We start from the raw sequence: 16,601 nt of genomic DNA, 5'->3' as shown, positions 1-16,601 counted from the left end.
CCTCTCTTTGTTGTCTTACAAACCGGTGGGAGCCTGTTTTATTCCCTAGCAGTTTATTTTGCAATTAAAGGATCTATTTATGAAGACAGATGGCCTTTGGGAACTTTTCAGAGCTACTTGGGGAAGGGCCAGTTTGATCCAGTTTGCTTTGCAGGTGATGGGGCCTGGCGGAGCCTGATGACTCACCAGCTCCAAGAGAAATAGGCTTGGTCCAGATTGCGTGGAAATTGAGTACCAGTTTTCTTTATTCCTGATGTGTGGATTTCAACAGCCAAAGTGGGGCAGGTCTGTGTTCAATGCTGTGGGTAGAACTTTGCATTAGAAGGGCGGCCTTCTTTTTCTTTGCTCTTTAGTAGGGCATCCACGTGTGGAAATTAACTTATGTGTATGTGTCAGTGTGTGAGTGCACGCACATGCACATGTATGTGCACAGATACACATGCGTGTGCCACCATGGATGTGCGGAGGTCAGAGGACAACTTGTGGGTTTCGGTTCTCTCCCTCTACCGTGTGGATTTCTCTGATGGAGTTTGGGTTTTCAGTTTTAGTAACCAGTGACCTTACTAACTGAGCCATCTCACTGGCCCCATGTACAGAGGATTCGGACTAAAGAATGAGGCTAGCAAGGCTGAGCTTTACATTGTATTTACATTGTATTTACATTTACATTGAACTTTGCATTGTATTTAATCTGGAGTAATTAACAAGGCTGCACATGGCTCGTGGCTACCCTGTTGGACGTTGCTCATTGAGACCCTGGTTCAGCGCCTTGTGTATCAGTCGGCAGACCTCTCTAACCTGCAGGTCTGGCCTACTAGGTCCGGGTGAGGCCTGGGGTTTCCTTCCAAGTTGCCGTCCTAGCTGTATGAAGACCAAGAGTTATGTTCAGCCTTCCTAGTGCTGTTACACTTTAATAGAGCTCCTCATGTTGTGGTGACCCCCCAACCATAAAATTATTCCATTACTACTTCATAACTAATTTTGCTACCATTATGAATCATAATATAAATGTCTGATATGCAGGATTATGTGACCCCCCCCAAAGGGGTTGAGACCCACAGGTTGAGAACTGTTGTTCTCGAAAGACAAGGTCTGGCAGATTGTTTTCCTCTGGCTGAGCTGACTCTCCCTCTAGTTGCTTGCTAACCTGCAAGCTTTGGGGGAGGACTTTGGTCTTAGCTAATTTTCTTTCATGAAGGCAGGGCCAGAAGAAAGGATTCTATTTGAAGGCATACCTGAGAGGAGGCTTTTCCTTTATCAATGGCAAAATAACCCCTGCTACTCAGTGATCCACAGTTTGCGGTCTGCCCCTGTCCCCACTTCCTGTGGTAGAACTGTCTGAGAGAAAGACCAGCAGATATTGGTACCAGGTTAGAATGTTTCAGAACTGGATGGAGTTTTAGGGATGGACAGTCCTGGCTAGACACTGTAGCTAGAACCTGCAGACAGCTTTCATATTCAGAAACTGAATTGAGGTTATGGTGAGGTTCAGGGTTGGCCCTTATACACATTGTTTGGGTTGAAGAAAACTGTATATTTAAAGTTCATTTTATAGGGTTGTAAACCATTTGTAAATGTCAGCACATATACTGCATGAAATAGCCATGTAAGAATGGTTCTAATGCAGATGGTGGTTAGGTTTAGATGGGAAAAGGGTGTGCATAATTTGTTTCTCCTTCCGTCAATGTCTTGTAGACATCGTGGTTGTAAAGTCACACACCCCTGGTCTTGGGCCTGTGATCCAAACAGAGATTGCTGGAGTGACATGAGGGGAACAGAGCTGGTTTACTGCCCAAGAGGAGCACCTGTGTCTTAGGCCTGACCAAGGGCTGAAGCTGATTGGTAGTTAGGCCCCAGGCGTTCGAGGGCTCTTTCCTCAACAGGACATGGAGAAGTATCTTGGGAAGGCCTGTGTACGTGATGTCAGTCTCTCCTGCCATTGCATTAGACACCCTTTGTGTGTTATTTTTATTTGAATAATTAGCTAATCATTTATTGAGCTCTTTCTCTATCCATGGCACTGATTTTTTTGTCATGAGCAGGAATTACATAGTTTCTCTCATGAAGAAGTTTAAATTGACATGTTGGATATGGGACAGAAATATACATGCATTAGTAACTGTAGACTTTCCAACTTTAGAAAAGTAAAATTAAGACAAAACACAAACAAACTCATCTTGTTACTCCTAAGTACCAAAGGAACCAAGGAGCAAGCTCACTGTGGGCCTCGGGTTGTGGTTGGGAAAAGATTATGGCAGAAGTATGGCCAGAAGTCAAGAGCAGCCTCCCGGAACTGATGGGGTTGGCTTGCCCCAGGGACGAAGAGCTAGGCACTGGGTGGGCAGTGAGGAGAGGTCCAAAGGACTGTGGAGGGGCAGGAATGGTCCTGACCCTCCACCCTGTGGCACAGAAGAGCTGTTGCTGCTTAGAACCAGTGATCTTTCAGGGTCACTTTCTGTGCACTGGAGACACCAGAGCAGTTGCTTCTCAGTCGCATCACTGTGAATCAGTCCCCATACCTGTCCCTGGAAGTGTCACAGTCTGGATGGCAGTCACAAAACTATCGAAAACAGAAACAGCTGCAGTCACCTCCTCTCAGTGTTGACTATGGGAGAGGAGGAAGCTGGATTCTGAAGGCCAGACTGAGCATAGGTATCAGGGTGCTGGCTCAACAAGCAGCCCCTGGCAGCTGCTGGTGTGCAGGGCAGCTTCAGTTAGAGAAGTTCAGCACCAGCTGTTCTCAGTGGCCTTCTACATACACATCCCTAATGGGGAGTTCGGTGATGAGTTTCACTACTTGAGTTGCCAGTTTAGCAAGCAGTGTTTCCAAAAGGAAAAGCCAGGTTTTTTTGTTTGCTTTTGTTGTTGTCGTAATTGGTGAGATAAGAATCCACAGAGTTGCTTGAAAGGTCCCCCCTTTAACAAATTGGGCTATTCAGTTTGTTCTAAATACTCTTCACTATACCTTAGAAATGAGTGGTAAGATTGGACTATATTTTAATTTTTTTCTGCCATTCTGATGGACCAGGAAGTGGTGAGTTCAGTAGAGGTGAAGGCCGATAGACTTTAAAGCAGTCACTAGGAGCTTATAAACACCACACAGAGTGTGCTATACTGCAGTCAGAACAGCGGTCAGAGTGATGCCTAAAGACTGAAGTGGGTGCGCTAATCCCAGTGCTGGGAGGCAGAGGCTGCAGGATCAGGAGTTCAAGGCCATGTTCAGTTACAGACAAGTTCCTGGCCAGCCTGGACTCCATGATGCCCAATTGGTAAGGTTTCATTCTACCAGATGAATAGCATTGTCCTCGGGGGTGACGTACTGAATCTACACAATGAAAGTCAATATTGAGATAGTGCTCTTCTGTTAGCGCAGAGGCCACCAGGTTTTTCTGTAAGGAGCTATCTAGTAAATAATTTAGTTCTAAGATGCTGTAAGATTCTCTTGCAATTGCCCATCTCTTCGTGTGGTACACAAATACGGAAGTATGGTTGCATTCCAAAACAACCTCAAATTAGGTAGCAGTTGTTTGGATCTCATCCTTTTGTTTGCTAAGTCCTTTAAAAATTCAATTTTTAATAATTTTATTTCTAAATATCTTATGTATTTGTCTATGTGAGTGAATGTCATTACGTCTGGGTACCCTTGGAGGCCAGCGGGTGTCACCTCCTCTGGGAACTGGAGTTTAGGTAGTTATGACTGTCACATGACATGGGTCCTGGGAATCAGGCTGGGATCCTCTGGAGGAGCAGCCACTGCTGAGTCATCTCTCCAGCCTCTTAACAAAAATGTGCCTACACTAAAAAAAAAAGCAAAAAAGTACACCATTCCTAAATTATCTTAAAGTACTTCATCTTTCCTTTTCAATTATTTATATTTTAGGACATCTATGTCTGTATATCTGTATATGTATGTGTACATGTGTGAGCAGATGCTAGCTCGGGGAGCAAAAGAGGACATCAGTTGTCCTAGGCTTCTCTCCACTTATCCCTTGGAGACAGTGTCTCCCCCTGAACTTAAGGCTTACATTTCCTCAGCTGAATGGAACCAGGAAGCCACGGTCATTCTTCTGTGACCCTCCCTTAGATTGGGGTTACAGTGTGCATGGGTGCCTGGCTTGTCATGTGCACAGTGCCTGGCCTGTTGTGTGCACAGTGCCTGGCTTGTTGTGTTCACAGTGCCTGGCCTGTTGTGTGCACAGTGCCCGGCTTGTTGTGTGCACAGTGCCCGGCTTGTTGTGTGCACAGTGCCCGGCTTGTCGTGTGCACAGTGCCAGCCTGTCGTGTGCACAGTGCCTGGCCTGTCGTGTGCACAGTGCCTGGCCTGTCGTGTGCACAGTGCCCGGCCTGTCGTGTGCACAGTGCCCGGCCTGTCGTGTGCACAGTGCCCGGCCTGTTGTGTGCACAGTGCCCGGCCTGTTGTGTGCACAGTGCCCGGCCTGTTGTGTGCACAGTGCCCGGCCTGTTGTGTGCACAGTGCCCGGCTTGTTGTGTGCACAGTGCCCGGCTTGTCGTGTGCACAGTGCCTGGCCTGTTGTGTGCACAGTGCCTGGCCTGTTGTGTGCACAGTGTCTGGCTTGTTGTGTGCACAGTGCCTGGCTTGTTGTGTGCACAGTGCCTGGCTTGTCGTGTGCACAGTGCCCGGTTCGTCGTGTGCACAGTGCCTGGCTTGTTATGTGCACAGTACCTGGCTTGTTATGTGCACAGTACCTGGCTTGTTATGTGCACAGTACCTGGCTTGTTATGTGCACAGTGCCTGGCTTTTTGTGTGCACATTGGGGTCTGGACTCATTCCTGATTGCATGGCATCTTTCCAGTCCTAAAATTCTGTTTTTGAGACAAAGTCTCACACTGTAGCTCACTTAGGCTGGCCTTGAACTCACTATTATATGAAAGGTAAAAGACTGGCCCCAAATTCAAGGCAGTTTTCCTGCCTCAGCCTTGTAGTGTTGGGATTCCCAGTGTGAGTCACCGCCTCTGGCAAATTTTGAATTGTTTTTAAATAATAGCCAGATGTTTCCTGTTCTCTTTCTCATATTCTTCAGAACATGGTTCTTAACCTTGTCTTGGCTCTTCCACAGGGGTCACCTAGACCATCGAAAACACAGATATTTATATTGCAATTCGTAACACTAGCAAAATTACAGTTATGAAGTAGCAATGAAAATAACTTAAAAGGTTGCAGCATTAGAACAATGCCATGCATGTGCAAACTAATAAACACACCTTAAAGAGCAGGCTGTTTAAATCCATGCTGATGCTAAGGTCTCTCCTCCCATCTGTGAACACTGTTGCTCTGTGTTCTGATGCCGGCTTCTTATATGGTTCTCTTGGTGTCCTTAGAAGGAAGGGGATAGGGAAGATGTGTTCACCCATGTTGCTGGAGCTCAGAAGTCTAAGTGAAGACCCCGTTTCTATTGCCTACTAAATGGGGAGGGGCACTATTTAGATCTGCTTCCTGTTGTAGCTCTGAACTGTGATTCTTCACTTCCTAACTGGAGAAGCCAAAGATGCCTGTCTCTTCATTCTAATGGTAAACTTTCTGTTTTATTTTAAATATCCCATGAAGATTCAGCATTCAATATTCCCACTTTCTTGGCACAGAAAATTGTCACTGTCACTTCTATTCTCCTAAGGAGACAGATCTGAGCTATGCAGAATTTTAACTAATTCATTAATTTGAGGTAAGGTCTTCCTGTAGACTAGTCCGGCCTCAAACTTTCTGTGTAGCCCAAGTTTCCCTAGATCCTCAGCCATTCAGGTTATGGGATCCATGAATGGGAATACCTGGTGAAATAGATTTTTTTAAGCTCATAGATAAAGTTATCCTATTTCAGTTTCTCAGAGGAGAGCATAGTCATTCAGTGTCTGGGTTGAGCTCCAGGGTATTAGCCTGTCAGTCCCTTGCTTCAGCCATATTTAAGTCATATGTTCACACTTACCTGTGTGCAGTCTTTCTCACTGGGAAGATTTACTTCTTACCATGGAACAAGAGGGGAGGGAAGGGAAGGGGAGAGGAGGGGAGGAGGAGGAGGAAGTTGGGGGAGGGAGAAAGACTCCTGCAAGTTGTTTGCTGGTACACACACACACACACACACACACACACACACACACAAACACGTAGTACAGTTATACATATATTTTAAAAAATAGCTTTGGGGAAGAGGCTCAAATTCTATCTCATTTTACAAGCAGAAGGTCCATTTTACAGCCCATTTTTATCTCAAAAGCTCATTAAAACAGTAGCTGGCATTGTCTAGCTGGCATTAGAACAGTCAGAACTGCCGGCCGGGCCTGATCTCAGCACCAGAACCCTTGCTGTTCTGTGCCTCGATGCCTCTAAAGTGGAGGTGAGGACTGTGAGCAGTGTCACACATGGAAGGCACTGGGATGCAGTGCGAGTAGAGGGGCGTGTGCGTGTGTGTGCGTGTGTGTGTCTGTGTGTGTGTCTGTGTGTGTGTGTCTGTGTGTGCGCGCGCGTGTGTGTGCGCGTGTGTGTGTGCGTGTGTGTGTCTGTGTGTGTGTCTGTGTGTGTGTGTCTGTGTGTGTGTCTGTGTGTGTGTGTCTGTGTGTGTGTGTGTGTGTGTGTGTGCATAAGGGCCAAAGAACAAACTCAGTTTTACTTCTCAGACTGGTCAGCAAGCCCCAGAGATGTACCTGTTTCAACTCTCATAGTCACCATGCCTGCCTTAAAAAACAAACAACAAAACAAAACGAGAAAACCCAAAGAGCAACAATAATAAAAATATGAATTCATGTCCTTGTTTTTGCAAGGCAAGTACTTTATTGACTCTGTGTGTGTGTGTGTGTGTGTGCACGTGTGTGTGTAGAGGGGGTTTGGAGAGCTACTGTGTGTGTGCGCGCGCGCGCGCGTGTGTGTGTGTGTGTGTGTGTGTGTGTGTGTGTGTGTGTGTGTGTGTAGGGGTTTGGAGCTACTGTTACTTTTAAAACTGAGCGTGCGTCAGCTGACGGCTGATAAAGGCCTACCATTCCTGAGGCAGGTCATCAGGTGATGACGGTGGTGGTCTGTCCACCATCGGGCACCAGGTCCGATGAGTCTTCTTGCTCTACACTCTGCTCACATCTTGTTCTGTCATTTGCTGCCTTGTGTCTAATGAAGCTGTTCCAAATGTTCAATAAAATGGCATTTTCTCTTTTTATTTTGAGCTTTTATTTTATGTGGATTTATTTTATATGTATGAGTGTTTGCCTGCATGTATGTGTCTGTGGCATGAAGACTCAGGTATACAGGAACCATAGAGGCCGGAAGAGGATGTTGGATGTGCTGAAACTGGGATCCAGAACCTGGATGCTGGGAATTGAACTCAGGTCCTCTGGAAGAGCAGTCAGTGTTCTAACCACTGTGCCATCTATACAGCCCCACACTTTCTCTTCTATTGTATCCTTTTAAATTCAGGACCATGGCTTATAGAGAATATGAAAACATATAAAGAATGACATACTCAAAGCCAGGAGACCTGGGTTTTATTATTTACTTATCTATCTTTTAAATAAACCCCCAGACTTACCTCAGGCAAGCACTCTGCCTGCCACTGGGCTTCTGCACATTTCTAGGGGTTTATGTCACCGGAGGGCTCACCTTCTCTGTTCCAGGTGACAAGTTATTAAATGTTTGCCCCTTTGGGGCAAATAGTGCTTGTTTCCACACGAGTGTGTGTGTGTGTGTGTGTGTGTGTGTGTGTGTGTGTGTGTACAGAAGAATGTATATAGAATGTGAGAGGATATTTAGTTATTCAATGTAAAGTTTTCATTATGAAGTAACTGCATGTTCTTTCTGTAAGTGTTTGCTGTATTTTAAAAGTAATTACTGCTTTCTGTTTTCAGCTTCGAGCTCAGAATCAGGTCCTGAAGAAAGGTGTTGTGGATGAGCAGGCCAGCTCTGCTGCTCTAAAGGTAAGCAGCGGGAAGCTGGAGTAGCTGAGGTTGCTCCACGACTGGAAAGCAGGTGGTTTAGGGGTAAAGTCCTGGTCTTGACACTGATTGACTAGGGTAGGAATGACAGGAGTGTTCCCTGTGTCTAGCTCCCTTCACGCTGACACATGCATATTCTGTCTCCTCAGCAAAACAATTGTACGACAATACTGGCTTTATTTAGTGCATTTCTTGTGTAGCTCAAGGTCTTTGCGGAGTCAAATCCATGTGGATGAGGGCAGCTTTCTGTCTGCTGTCTCCAGGCAGCCCTCTGAGCGGCCATGTCTGTGTTTGCATCCCCGGTGCCCGGTGGTCTGCCCTAATGAAAGTGCAATGTGTGACTCTGGCTCCTCTACTGTGGCCTTCAGTTTGGCAGTGGTGACCGGCCTGACATGCACACACTGCCTGAGCGGCTCGTTCACTATCAGCACCTGTCTTAACTGAGGCATAGTGGGGTTGGGAAGGACTTCCCTCTGTACAATCTGTCTGGCATATGATGAATGCCGACCTGTGATAGTTTTGAATGGAGAGAGTAATAATTGTAGGGCATGGATCTTTCCTGAAGCCTTTGATGAAATGATCACTGACGTTCCTAATGTTTAAACCTACTACTGGCGAAGTGTCTCAAGTGGCCTGCTTTGTGTGGCTGCTCCTGATGCTGGTCTTGTGGTACCGCTGTGTTGGTGGGACTTTGTGGGTGGTTATGGTCGTGATCCTGGGATATTTACTTCTCTCTCTGAGCATCACCACTTCTAGGCATCGTACGGAGCACATTACTACACTGTTATCTTCTTGTTTCCAGCAACTCTGTAGTGCTGTCATCCCTGCAGCAGAAACTGGGCCTTAGACAGACAGCTTCTGAAGCTCCTGAGTGGTTAGCACATTTGGAGCTTCATTCCACTAGCGGGACGCGGTAGCAACAATGTAACGAAATGACTTCTCACTGTGCTCCTTCTGAGGTCATAGTAGTTGCTACTGGCCGTTTGCCAGCCGGCTAGCCACAAGTGTTGGGGTGTCCTCTGATTGATTTTGTTGGACTTGCGCCTGAGCGAGTTGCTGGGGGTGAATAGCATTGACTGGACTTACTTTCATTTGAGGTTTTACGATAATTTATACTTGAGCCAAGCCTATGTGTGGCTTTGTCCTTCAAGTAAAAATTAAGGGTTTACTTGATAACCAGTGGGAAAGAAACAGTTTTTCTACTCACCAGGGCCTGTGGCAGGGACTGTCTAATGCCCTTGTCACACAGCACACACACAGCACACACAGCACACACACAGCACACACAGCACACACACAGCACACACAGCACACACACAGCACACACACAGCACACACAGCACACACACAGCACACACAGCACACACAGCACACACACAGCACACACAGCACACACACAGCACACACAGCACATACACAATACACACAGCACACACAGCACACACACAGCACACACAGCACACACACACACAGCACACAGCACACACACACAGCATACACACAGCACACACAGCACACACAAAGCACACACAGCACACACAGCAGCCTCGGCTGTTTCGGCTGCCGCTCCTGTGTAGTTTGAATAACTATTTGTTATTTCACTTCTCAGTCTTATAACTGTTAGAGTGAAGTTAATTAAAGTAATTATTTAAATAGAAGACTGACCACTTAGGTCTGGTTATCAGTGAACACAAAGTTGTAAGTAGAATATAGTTGAAATAGTGAATTCTTTAAATAAGGTAAAACTGAATATGTCTATTTAGCCTACTGTTTTTCTTCTTTCTCTCTTTTGGAGGGACACAGTCAGGACAGGGTGGCTCTGTAGACCTGGCTATTTTGGAAATCGCTCTGTAGACCAGGCTGGCCTTGAACTCAGAGCTCTGCCTGCTCAGCCTCCTGAGTGCTGGGGTTAAAGGCGTGCCCACCACTGCTCAGCAACTTCCTTTTCACCCTTTATGCACAGCAGAGGTCAGTGAGCAGATAGGATGCCCGTGGCTTTTCGGATGTTTAGAGTTTTGTGTTTGTTTCCATGAGCTTGACAGTGAGCTGTGGAGGACCCGCCTGACGTGCACTTGTGCTGGGTTAGTATTGGCCTTAAAATCTGACCGGCCAGAGACTTTGGTGAAATGAGTGCTGAGAAGGCCGTGGGCTGGGGATGGCGCTCGGTGGGAAGCACACTCCTTGGTCACGGAGAGGTATTGGTGTGAAGTCTGTAAAACATGGGGCTCCTGTAAGACATCACCTCTGTAAATGTGAGACCACGACTTATCTGTCACACACTCACGACGCACACTGGCGGGCCTTTGCTGTGAGCTGCTGACGGTCTGCTGTTCCTGTGTATAGCTTTTCTTATTTTATTTGTAAATATTCTGGTTTGGCTAGGAGATATTTTATATGCAATATAATTTTGCATATTGTGTATGCAAAATAGCCAAAACCATCACTGAAATGAGAAACATAAAACTTAGACTCCCCGGAGCACGTGTTTGATTTACGTTGGTGGAACACAGACTCGAAGAAGCAAAACTGTGTGTGTGAGGACCTGTTTGGCTCTGATGTAGGAGCAACTGAAAATGAAGGACCAGTCCTTGAGGAAACTACAACAGGAAATGGACAGTTTGACATTTCGAAATCTGCAGCTTGCCAAGAGGGTGGAACTCCTTCAAGACGAGCTGGCGCTGAGTGAGCCGAGAGGCAAGAAAAACAAGGTAAGCTCAGACGCATCCCTGTGTCACCTGAGGAAAGGCAGGTGACTGGCTCACCAGAGCGCCCCTTGGTCCTCCAGCCCGCTCTTGAGTCCACAGGGGAAGTTTGCTACGGAAGCCTACCACGTAGAGGCAGTTTCCTTTCCTCTTTTCTGTTTTTGAGACAAGATCTTTTCATGTAGCTCAGGCTGGCATCAGATCCTCAATTCTCTCATCAGCCTGCCTCCCTAGTGCTAGAATGACTGCCGGACCAGAGCCACATGACCAGTTCAGGGCATTTGCACAGGAAAGCCAGTTTTTAAACACTGTATTAGCACAAACAGGTACATAATTGAGGGGGTACCTGAGAAATCAACGGAATCTCTCCTAGTGCTCAGAACTGATGTCTTTGTTACCTTAATTCCTGCAAACACAATCCGATGGTGTGATGAACCCTGGCTGCAGCCGGGGCCTCTGGGATCAGGTGTTCTCTGTGTGTTACTTCTGTGATTTAAGGGAATCTCTTAGGTGAGCATATTTAGACCTCCGTCCTACAGGTGTTAACGAGCTGTGCTGACAGGAAGAAGCACAGAGACCCTGAGAAGGATGTGTGGGGGGAAGAACAGTTCCTGTACAAGACCAGGTCCTCTAGAGTTAAGCTCAGCTTGGATCCTCTGCCTGCTGTTTACGAACCTATGACTTTGGAAAAGTTGGTGATCTTTTAGCTTCACTTTCTTCTCAGTTAAGTGGGTCTGAGAGATTTGGGTTTATGGGATTAAATGGGATCTTACAAAGTGCCTAAAACTGCATTATCACACGACATGTTCATTCCTTTCCAAATGCACTGATCTGTTTAGGATGCTCTAAAGTGTTCAGGTAAAGAGGGGACAAAGAGGGCTCACCACATGCATGCTAGAGTCACTGGGAGGACATAGTCCTCCAGACTTCAGACTTGACTCTTAGGTATCTTTGTTTTAGTTTTTTGAGCTGGGGTCTTACTCTGCAGGCCAGGCTGCCCTGTTATTAAATATGTGGGCCAGGCTGGCTTCAGATGTGTAGAAATTCTCCTGCCTCCGCTTCCTAAGTACTAAGATTATAGGTGTGAGCCACCATGCCTTGCTAACCTACCAGATTAATTATTTAGCAGAAGTGACTAAGTCTTGTGAGTCAGTCTTGTTAAAGCTTCCGAGTTTAGGAGCATGAAGAGTACAAACACATCATTCCACAATGTGTCTTATGTGTCTATATGTGATGGATATTTAGGGTCTTATGAATACATAGCTGTATTCAGAGGACCCTTTCATCACCAGTTTGTGTTGGATTAGCAGGTGACTTTATTTGAAGTGATGAACAAGATGCAGAAAAGGCAGAGAGTGGGGACTGTTGTGTAAACACAGTGTCTTTGTTAGATAGCCCCTTGCAGTCTCTGTTCTGTGTGTCACCCACCCTGAAACAACTGTTCATTCTTGGATTTCTTAAATACTGCCATTCTTCCTAGTGGGAAAGTCAATATTGAAAAGAAGGGAATTTTTTTCATAAGCTTAGTTTTTTCTTGTGTGTATAGCAGCTTTATTTTAACACGGTTATTTTTTTTCCTTTTTTTTTTTTTTTTTTTTTCGGAGCTGGGGACCGAACCCAGGGCCTTGCGCTTGCTAGGCAAGCGCTCTACCACTGAGCTAAATCCCCAACCCCAACACGGTTATTTTTTAATCTAAATAGAAGTTTATGTGAACTAGTTTGTGAATGCAAATATATAAATAAGTACATAAATAAATAAATTAATGGAACTTCTTAAAGGAATGTAATAATTGCTCAGACGCTAATGTAATCTCTCCCAAACTGAAAGGTCAGGTGAGTCAAGGCTGCCTGCTATTCTGTCTTACAGCAACTCCTGAGTCTGTATGCAAAAAATGACGAACTCATTTATGTTTTCCTCTGTCTTTTTAAGCTTCCTTGCCTTTGCAGTCTTTGCTGTTTGAGTTTGAGTCCCGTAGGCAGAGTTAAATGCTGTGGGGATGCTTGAAAACTGTAACGCATAGAGGAGACAAACCACTAGGGTCACAGAGCTGTCGTGTGCCTTAGCATGTTTTCCTAAAGGATCAAAGTTGTGTGGACATAACCTGTTCTTTTCGTTAGAAAAGTGGCGAATCTTCTTCTCAGTTGAGCCAAGAGCAAAAGAGTGTCTTTGATGAAGATTTGCAAAAGAAAATCGAGGAGAACGAACGGCTGCACATACAGGTGACTTAGAACTGAATTACAAAAGAATGGGTCTTGGGGGCTGGCAAGATGGCTCAGTGGGTAGGCACTGATTGTCAAGTCTGATGGCCTGACTTCCATCCCTGGGTCCCATATCATGGAAGGAGAGAACCAACTCCTACAAGTTGTTCTCTGACTTCCACATGTGTACTATGTGTGCCCCCCCAACACACAATAAATAAGTGAATGTTTAAGGAAGTATATCGGGCAGATAGCTTTGTGGTGAAGAGTGCTTACTGCGGTCTAGATGACCCAGGTTCAGTTCCTACCACCCACGTTATGGCTCAAAAATGCTTGTAACTCCAGCTCCAGGGGATCCCTTTCTGGCCCCTGAGAGCACTGTTTGCATGCGGTACAGTACAAACATGCAGACAAAAGTTTCATATACATCAAATGCATAACTCTAAAAGTGGGTTTTATATTTCAAGAAGTAGAGAAATTAATGCAAATAGTCTTCTATCTTGTTGTCTGCATGGGTTTTTAATATCTTCTATGTCCTTAAATATGTACTGTGACTGTGATTTGTTTCTTTCTTAAATCTCACTTACAGCTTGATGTGAATATATACATTTATTCAGAGTCTTCGGAGTAGAAATATATAGGCACTAGTGTCTTAACCTAGGAGTTGATAAGATGGATCATGTGGCTTATCAATAAGTAAGGCTTATTTCACGATTTATGGAGTAGAGTTGTTTCTTTGTTTATGGATTATTAGATTTTGGGTTTTTTCCCAGTCGGGGTCTTTTATTTCCTTTGTGTACATTAGGCCATGAATCCGTATGGGATGGGCTCCACAGCTCAGGCTCCTTCCCATTAGTCCTCACAAAGTGGGCTTCTCTGGGTGGCGCAGGCTGGCGCTTCAACTGAACCCAGCTGCCGTTCTCTTTGGCTTCCTCTTTCTTCTGATTGTTCTTCACCCGCTTCAGGAAGCCGTCTCTGCTCTTTGAGTGCTTGATGTGCTTAATCTGCACATTGATCCTCTTGGCCAGAATCTTGCCCTTAACTTGCTTGTTTACAATGATGCCCACGGCATGCTGGGTGACACTGTAGACTCTTCCGGTTTTGCCGTGGTAACACTTATGGTCATTCCTTTTTGAACAGTGCCCATTCCCTTGATGTCTATAACATCATCCTTCTTGTAAATTCACATGTATGTGGCCAAAGGAACGACTCCACGTTTCCTTTTCTTTTTTTTTCTTCCGGAGCTGGGGACCGAACCCAGGGCCTTGCGGTTGCTAGGCAAGCGCTCTACCACTGAGCCAAATCCCCAACTAACTCCACGTTTCCTAAAAGGCCTAGAGAACATACCTGGTGCCTCTCCTCTTTCCCTTTGTGTTCATCATTTTGGTGAGTTACTGAAAGATGGCTGCCATAGGTTTTTGGGGTTTTTTTGTTTTATTTTTGAGGTGGCTTTTGTTGTAGCTCAGCCCTGTCCCTGAGCTCCCTGTGTAGCTAAGGATGTTTTTGGATTCTTAGTTCGCCTGCTCCCTCTCCCAAGTGCTGGGATTACAGATATGAATCACCGTGCCCAACTTTGAAAGATCTTAGGGTCCCTGAGATGGCTCAATGCAGAAAGGTGCTTGCTGCCAAGACTGACAACTGGGATTCATTTGGTTCCCTGGGACCATAAACATCATCCTACAACTATCAGACTCAGGCTTTGTGTGTTTTGGGAGCAGTGCTTCAGGTGAATTGTCTCTGAGTAGTTGTTCCGAGTGAAGGTTCGTGAGCCTAAGAGAAGGGAGGTGCAGGCTTGGGGCGGGCTGCTGTGTTTTACTGTCCTGTCTGCAGTGTTTAACTCTGAGACGGAGACCAGAGCTGCACTGTGTTCAGGCTGTCTCCCTTCTGTAAAGCAGGGGTAAGAATGCAGACCCTGGTTCCCTCTGTAAGTAAGCTTGCCTCCTGCTAGCTACATGGCAGCCACGGGGTGAATGCCCGCTGCTGTCCCTGCTGTCTATATGGGGGTCTTCAGAAGAGCACGGTCTTCCCTTACAGTTTTTCGAAGCTGATGAGCACCACAAGCTTGTGGAAGCGGAGCTGCGGAGTCGGCTGGCCACTCTGGAAACAGAAGCTGCTCAGCACCAGGCTGTGATTGACGGCCTGACCCGGAAGTACATGGAGACCATTGAGAAACTCCAGAATGACAAGGCAAAGCTAGAAGTAAGCCCACTGCCCAGGGCGACGTGGCCTACGATCTAGCTCATGCTCCTCTGATGGTTTGGGTGTTGTGTGGGGGCTCAGCCATAGGCTGAACTGTCAACTTTCATTTTTCTCCCCAAATTTAGGTAAAATCTCAGACTCTAGAAAAGGAGGCCAAGGAATGCCGACTTCGAACAGAGGAGTGGTGAGTGGGAGCATGAATTCTGAGCGGCCCTGGACTCAGAATCAGCCCAAGGCTCCACTGAGCTTTTCCTTTTCCCGTCTTTTCTCTGAGTTGAGAAGACTGAAGTAGGTCACCTCAGGGTCCTTTTCCTTCTCAGGGGCCACAGCCTCTTGACAAAGTGGTCTCTGCTTGGCCTCAGCAGAAAGTCTGGGAGACCCTACTCTGCGCCTCCTGAACTGGGTCTCTATGTCTCTGCCTCTCCTGGGACAGGGACTGCCTAATTGCTCAGCACAAAACTGGGCTAAACCATGCCAACTTTTTACTGTACATTTTGAGTAAAATTGAAGTTATAGGATCTAACTGAGAGATTTCTAAACCTCAGAGCATTGCACAGTCTTGAACGTCTAAAGACATTCATAGTCTTAACTTTTTTTTTTGATATTTATCTGTGCTAATAATTTAAACGAAACAGAAATTATCAGCTTTTGAACTCAAGCAGAAAATAATTTGGTATAATACTTAGAAGCTGTGTAGTAATAGTTGAATAAACATGGATAGTAAAGAGGAAGTTTATGCCTGGGGTTGTGTAAGAGACTAGTGCTATGGTGGATCCCAGACGTCTCTGGGGCTTTGCCGTGGGGCTGGTGCCTCCTAACGTCATCTTTGAACAACCCTCAGCGGAGTGTTTCAGATGTTGGCACAGCTCTCTGAAAGCTCGTTGCCAGCTGTTGGGGTAACGAGAATTGTCGATTCACTGATTAGTAATAATGTGGTTTTGTGGGTTCTTTTTTCTTTCAGTCAATTACAGCTAAAGAATCTTCATGAAGATTTGTCAGGTAGATTAGAAGAATCCTTATCAATCATCAATGAAAAAGTCCCTTTTAACGATACAAGTAGGTATTACATAAATGTAAGTTTCTGTTATTTGTATCTTTGAGTCTCTCTGTAGTAGCCAATAAAAAGTAAGATAATTTCTTCTTACTCAAACAAACAAGCCAACCAACCAACCAACCAACCAACCAACCAACCAACACCCCACCCAGATTGTCCCAGTGGAGGGCTCTGTCTGGCTCTCCTGATCGTGTGGCTCTGATGTTTCCTAAGTTAGCTCCTAAGGGTTCCAAAGTCAGTCTTCTTGGAAGATGTCCAGGGTGTTCTCTTAGCCGCATTTCTCTTATCCTAAGGTGAGACCCACCTGCATGTGAAGTGGTGGGATGTTTGCATAAGGGAGATGGCTCCCTGGGTTTTGGGGGTATGCATGTGTGTCCATGTGGGATGTGTCTTGTTGGCCTCTTAGCTCCTGGGGACTCCCCAGTGACAGGAAGCTGTTGCAAAGTCTAGCTTCTGTTTCCTACTGGGGATGGCCTCGTAGCTTACACATCCTGAAGTGACAAAAAGGGACTTAAACA

At 45.9% G+C, this 16,601-nt stretch overlaps 1 protein-coding gene across 2 annotated transcripts in view; it reads left to right on the top strand.

Moving 5' to 3' along the window:
- Positions 1 to 16,601, top strand: part of Ppp1r21 (protein phosphatase 1, regulatory subunit 21) — a 69,161-nt gene that overhangs the window by 5,087 nt on the left and 47,473 nt on the right. The window contains exons 2-7 of one of the 2 annotated variants that reach the window (NM_001271305.1): positions 7,843 to 7,911; positions 10,491 to 10,637; positions 12,750 to 12,851; positions 14,865 to 15,029; positions 15,155 to 15,213; positions 15,991 to 16,085. In NM_001271305.1, the coding sequence (NP_001258234.1) occupies positions 7,843 to 7,911; positions 10,491 to 10,637; positions 12,750 to 12,851; positions 14,865 to 15,029; positions 15,155 to 15,213; positions 15,991 to 16,085 (637 nt within the window). Of the gene's footprint in view, positions 1 to 7,842; positions 7,912 to 10,397; positions 10,638 to 12,749; positions 12,852 to 14,864; positions 15,030 to 15,154; positions 15,214 to 15,990; positions 16,086 to 16,601 lie in introns of both variants that reach the window. The other variant, XM_008764482.4, reaches the window with a different exon arrangement.

This window comes from Rattus norvegicus, chromosome 6 (genome assembly GCF_036323735.1).
Source record: "Rattus norvegicus strain BN/NHsdMcwi chromosome 6, GRCr8, whole genome shotgun sequence".
NCBI classification, from domain to species: Eukaryota; Metazoa; Chordata; class Mammalia; order Rodentia; family Muridae; genus Rattus; species Rattus norvegicus.
Note: the sequence above shows the minus strand (reverse complement) of the source record. Positions and strands in the feature narration are given on the sequence as shown.